The 6,000-nt window shown below is 39.0% G+C and overlaps 1 protein-coding gene across 1 annotated transcript in view; it reads left to right on the top strand.

Annotated features, from left to right (window-relative positions):
* The window catches only part of LOC114047005 (golgin subfamily A member 1-like), a 56,243-nt gene that overhangs the window by 27,954 nt on the left and 22,289 nt on the right, over positions 1-6,000 (top strand). The window contains exons 11-15 of the mRNA XM_027867648.1: positions 302-397; positions 490-585; positions 1,463-1,612; positions 2,149-2,244; positions 5,718-5,807. Of these exons, the coding sequence (XP_027723449.1) occupies positions 302-397; positions 490-585; positions 1,463-1,612; positions 2,149-2,244; positions 5,718-5,807 (528 nt within the window). The remainder of the gene's footprint in view (positions 1-301; positions 398-489; positions 586-1,462; positions 1,613-2,148; positions 2,245-5,717; positions 5,808-6,000) is intronic.

The raw sequence follows: 6,000 nt of genomic DNA, 5'->3' as shown, positions 1-6,000 counted from the left end.
ACCATCTGGTCCCTTCAGGCTTAAAGGGACCTTAGTGATCAGTCTAGTAAAACAGCCACATTTAACAGATCAAGAAACTGAGGCCCAAAGAGGGGAAGTAGTGTGCCCATTATAACACAGTTAGTAGGTAGCAGATTCAGCATTACTGGCTTCACCTCTGAGAAAGAGTCTTACTGTATCAGCTGTGTACATGCCAGTCACTTGGAGGGATCCTCCTTTTAGTGGGAATAGCTGCCATGCTTGAAGTTCTCCATCCTCTACTTCTCTGAACAGAAAATATTTCTTCTTGTTTTATTTCTAGATCACAAAACTGAATAGTCAAGTAACTGGCAGCCATGCATTACTTCGTGAGAAAGAAGATTTTATAAAAGGATTAAGAGAAAGCAGCCTTAGTCAGGTGAAAGTAAAGCCTGTGAACTGGCATTCTTCTCTTAATGGTGTCTGCATTTGTTGAATAGGGAAGAGTATTTCTTTTCTTTCCCCATTTAGGTAAAAGAACTTGAGGAAATGCTGCAGATTTCAGATGAGAAGCTCAAGAAGAGCAGTGAAATAATGATTGAAAAAGAAGCACAGATTCAGAGGCTTGTAAGTGTTCTTTGTTGATTTCATTTGCTGGTAGGAAGGGGATTTGATGTGTCTCAGGGGGTGGACTTTCTGGTTTGAATCAGTTAGGAAGCATCATGCCCTAACCTTATTCTGTAGCTGTGCCTGTCATTTGACACACACTCAGATTTTCCGTAATTCATAGATTTGTCTTTATGGGTTTGGTTTTGTTTTGTTTTTTTTGAGAGGTGGCAAGAAGTATTAGGTTTGACTGGGTGAGTGTGATGACAACTTATCTCTATAGAGAGACTAGATCTTCAGTAACTCAAGGCTTGTGGAAGGATCCCTTTAAAAATTCTTTTTGTTAAATATTTATTCAAGCTTCAAAAGACCTGTCATTTCATTAGAGTGGGGGTTCCTTCTACTGACAAAGATCAGAACCTCTCTACACATTAATAGGCAATCCCCATGTAAGTTTCTGTGACCAAAAAAATTCATCTCAGGATGATGAGCTTCTCTGCCAATCAGCAAAACTGATCTGAAGATGGCAGCAATACCAACCTGTTACCAGACATATTCTGGACACTCTAGCCTTAAAGTACCCAGAGTCCCCTGCATGCCGTGAGGAGGGCTTCCCTGAACTTGATTTGAAGAGAAGTGGCATAATCTAAAAGAAACAGCTACAGGTTTACTGTCCAAGGAGACATGGGTTTGAATCCTGCCTTTGACATTGGCTATCTCTGTGGCCATGGGAAAGTCAGTCTCTCTGAGCCTCAGTTTCCTGATCTGTAAAATGGAAATAATAGCTGTAGTACCTGCTTCATAGGTAAAATTACTTTGCAAATCTTTAAATTGCTGCACAGCTACTAACAGCTTATTAACTAGATGATAAAAAATTGTTTTTGGGGGTTTTGAGCAGTCCACTTTGGCGGAAGAAAGCAGCAAATTGCAACAGCACGTCTTGGTCCTGGAGCAGCAGTATGCAGAGCAGGGGAACCGACTGGAGGCTGAAATAGCTGCCCTTGAGAAAGCTCGAGAGTCTGACAAAGCAGCAGCAAGCCACCAGATAGTAAGTAAAGTGTTTGACACAAGGATGTTATGGTCACAGAGGTCCTGCCTTTAAGTCCAAGAAGCTGAATATACCAAGGACAAACAAAATGTAGCTTTTGTCATTGTTTCCATGGAGGTGAGGAAAGTCATTCTCTGAGTTGCAACGTTTTAAGTAGCAGTTTGTAAATTTTTTGGAGAGAGAGTTTTAAAAGGTTTCATATTGTAATACATAAATTTCCTTTCTCTTCATGGCCGAAATGTATTGGTTCTTTACTCTTTTTCCCCTCTCCACCTTGGTTTTGCTCCTTATTCCCTTCTTTTCTTGAACTCATCTCCCAACTGTTTACTTTTCATAATTAGGAGTGTTCCTTTTCTTTGCTCTTTACCTTCCTCAATCCACTGTATCTTAGAGGTAATCCTATAGTGACTTCTTTTGCAAAGTACTGGTTTGAAGGTCCCCCTATTTAAAAAACTAGTAACTTCAGTATTGTGCAGATGAACAATGTAGCCATTTAAAAGTTTTTTCTTTTAATACCTGTTCTTTCTAATTTTCAGCAACTGCTCGAAGAAGAAAATGCAAACCTTAAAGAAAATAGAAATGAATATGAAAGTTCTTTAGAAGCCCATAAGCTTGAGTTGAAGAAATTGAAGGTATTTACAAAGTTAAAGGAGTGTGCTTCTGGCAATGTGAATCCTTTTGAAAGGTTATCAGCATGGTGTGGCAGAAAGAGCCCTGGGCTTGGAATCACAGGACAGTGGTTCAAGTACTTACAATTACTTCTGTGACCCCGAGCAAATCATTTCAGCCTCAATCTCTTCATTGATAAAATGAAGAAGTTAAATTGGGTTGTCTCTATGTTTCTAACAGTTTGTTTTATGTTCTAACGTGTTGTGTTTTAAAGTCCTGTCTATCTAACATCCTTTGGTCTAAGGCCCCTTCCAGTTCTGATTTGTGATTCTACAAAAAAGCAAGTAGTGTAGGCTCTAGAGCAGGGGTGAGGGACCTGCAACCTTGAGGTCACATGTGTCCTTGTAGATCCTTAAGTGCAGCCTTTTGACTGAATCCAAATTTTACATGGATTTGTAGTCATTGATCATTCCTGGGCTTTGGAGTCATTGAGCTGCAAGTTAACTTGAATCACAAAGCTAAACTTAATGGGACTGGTAAATTTTTTATTCCTTCTTATTTGATCAAATGAGTTGGTGCTGCTGTCTTGCTTATGAGGAAAACGTTTATCCTACAATGTCCTGGGTGGAAGGTACAGTGGAAAAGAACACTAGATTTGTAGTCAGGTCCTAGGCTTGAATCTCAGCTCTGTGTGACACTTGTGTGACACTGGGCAAATCATTTAACTTCTCTGCACTTGATTTTCCTCATCATGAGGGATTTGGCAAAAACGACCCCAACTCTTGAGGAGAGGACTTGCTATTGGACAAAAACGGCTGAAAAAACTAGAAAACAGTCTGGCAGAAATTAGGTGTAAACCACTAACTCACACCATTTAACAAGAGAAACTCTAGATGGATACATGACTTAGACACGAAAGGTGACATCTTAAACAAATTAAAGAAAGAAGGAAGAAATTACTTTTGGATCAGTGGATAGGGCAGAGTTCATGACCAAACAAGGGATAGAGAGGATCACAGATAAATGTTTTACACAAACAAAACCAGTGTAATTAAAATTAGAAGGGAAATTGGCAACCAAGAAAAATCCTCTGCAGCAAGTTCTCCAAGATGTATTAGGAACTCATTCAAATTTTTAAGAAGACCCATTCTCTCTTTCTCTTTGACCATAGGTAAATGGTCAGACAGTTTTCAAAGGAAGAAATCCAAGTTATTAACAGTTTTATTAAAAGAAAAGTGTTCCAAATCATTAATAGTTACAGAAAAGTAAATTGAAACAAGTTGAAACTTCTACCTTAAATCCTATCAGATTGGCAAATATGACAATATTTGGGTCATGCATGGGAAAACAGACACATTAATTCATTGTTGGTGAAACTGTGAATTGGTCTAACCATTCTGGAAATCAATTCAGAACTATGCTCCAAAAGTTACTAAACTGTACATAGCACAATTCCAGGTACAGAGTAAGCACTTGATAAATGCTTATTGACTCAACTTGCATACTTTGACCCAGTGATATCACTACTAGGCCTATATTTCAGAGAGAGCAAAGGGAGGAAAACCATATGCACGAGACTATTTCTGGAAGCTCTTTGAGTACTGGCAAGGAACTGTTTGAGTAATGGGGAACCCATCTTTTGAAAAATGACTGAATAAATTATGGTATATGGATATAATTGAATAGTATTGCTTCATAAGAAATCAGGAAAGGGAGGGTAGCTAGGTGGCACAGTGAATAGAGCTCTGGCCTTGGAGTCAGGAGGACCTGAGTTCAAATCCCACCTCAGACACTTGACACTTACTAACAGTGTGACCCTAGGCAAGTCACTTAACCCTGATTGCCTCACCAAAAAGCAAAAAAAAAAATCAGGAAAGGGTTGATTTCAGAGATGCCTGAGAAGTCTTATATTAACTGATACAGATTGAAGTGAGCAGAACCGATAGAATAGTTTGAACAGTGGCAACAATGTAATGAAAACTAATTTTGAAAGACTTAACTCTCATCAGTTTAATGATCTTATCTTAAAGGAAGAGAAGGACTCTGTGAGGTGAGAGGTAAAAAGAAAAAGTGCATTGTAGGCATTTGGACCAACAATATCACAGTACCAATGATGAATGCTACCCATCTACTGACTAGAGATAATGAATTCAAGGTGCAGAATGAGACATGCATTTTTGGACATGACCAATGTGGGAATGTGGTATTTTTGACAATTCAGATTTGTCAAAAAGGTTTAATTTTTATTTATTAATTGAGGGAGGAGGAGGCAAAAGAGGAAGAGAAGGGGTGGAGATAGTTTTCCCAAACAAACATAAAAGGCCAGAAGGAATCAGTTTTGGAAATTTTACATGTTAAATTTATCATATATTTAAAAGGACAAGCAAGGACCAAACTAACCTCTTGATCGTTCCACATACGCAACACTCTTGTCCATCTTAGTGCCTTTGTACTGGCTGTACCACATGCCTTGAACGTGACTGCCTCTGTCTCAACTATTACTGCCTTCCCTCCTGTACTTTGTATAATTTGTATTTATTGAGTTTATATAAGAGATTTGCAGTTTCATGTCCAATTCCCTCCTGTTCCACAGTGTACTATAGTAGGGAAATTTGGTGTTTGTTAAGCATTCTGCAAGAGATGGTGCTTGAGCTGCAGCATAAAGGAAGAAAGGGACTCTGGTACCAGGGTAAAGAGGGAAGGTATTCTTGGTAGGTGGGATGGCCTATGCAAAGGCACAGAAATGGGAGATGGAGTGTCATGTGCAGGGAACTGAGAGGAAGCCAGCTTGTTGGGATTGCAAAGTGCTAGAGGAAGTGATGCCCAATGAGGCTGAAAGGATAGCTTAGGGCCAGGTTGGGTAGGCTTTAAAAGCTAAATAGGAAAGTTTATATTTTATCCTAGCTGTAATAAGGAGCCACTGGAATTGATTCAGTAGGAGAGTCACATGGTTAGATCTGTGTTTAAGGAAAATTACTTTCATTGTAGAAGGTTCCTTAGTACCTCTCTTAGTGATAGGTCACGGGATTATAGGATTTAGAGATAGGGACCCTAGAGATTATTTAGTCCAATCCCTTCATTTTACAGACAGAAAACTGAGGTCTACAAAAGGAAATGTTTTGCTGAAGGTCATATTAGTATCCAACTCTGCTTCTCTGACTCAAAATCCGTTGGGTTTTTTTTTCTACTACACCAATATGATCTATTGGTCTCACTCAGTGCAGCATTTCCTTTTTTTTTTTTTTTAAGTGAGGCAGTCGGGATTAAGTGACTTGCCCAAGGTCACACAGCTAGTACGTGTCAAGTGCTTGGTCTGAGTCCGGATTTGAACTCAGGTCCTCCTGATTTCAGGGCCAGTGCTCTATCCACTGTGCCACCTAGCTGCCCCAGCATTTCTTATGTTGCTATGTTTAATAGTAATTTGATATGTTATGATCAAAAGGATATGAACTAGAATTTTATCATTAAAATCTCATGAGTGTATCTTGGTTTGTAGGAAGAATGGAGCCAGAGAGAAACTGTTAATGTGGAAATTGCCAAGGCACTGGAAGAAACCCGGAAACAAAGGGAAGATTTTCAACAGCAGGTTTGTCCAGTTGTGACTACTTATTAAGGTCACTGCTTTTACCTTAGCATTCGTATGATAAAGAGCCTGGCAGCATTTTGTCAGAAATTTAGATGACTAATAAAGAAATTTTTAGCTTATAGGAATTGACTCCACTGAATATTTATGCTTCATTATTTATTTGCTACTTATCTCAGAGTTAGAGGGATATGGA

Source organism: Vombatus ursinus, unplaced genomic scaffold (genome assembly GCF_900497805.2).
Source record: "Vombatus ursinus unplaced genomic scaffold, bare-nosed wombat genome assembly UNPS02014786.1, whole genome shotgun sequence".
Lineage (NCBI taxonomy): Eukaryota > Metazoa > Chordata > Mammalia > Diprotodontia > Vombatidae > Vombatus > Vombatus ursinus.
This window is presented reverse-complemented; position numbering and strand designations above follow the sequence as displayed.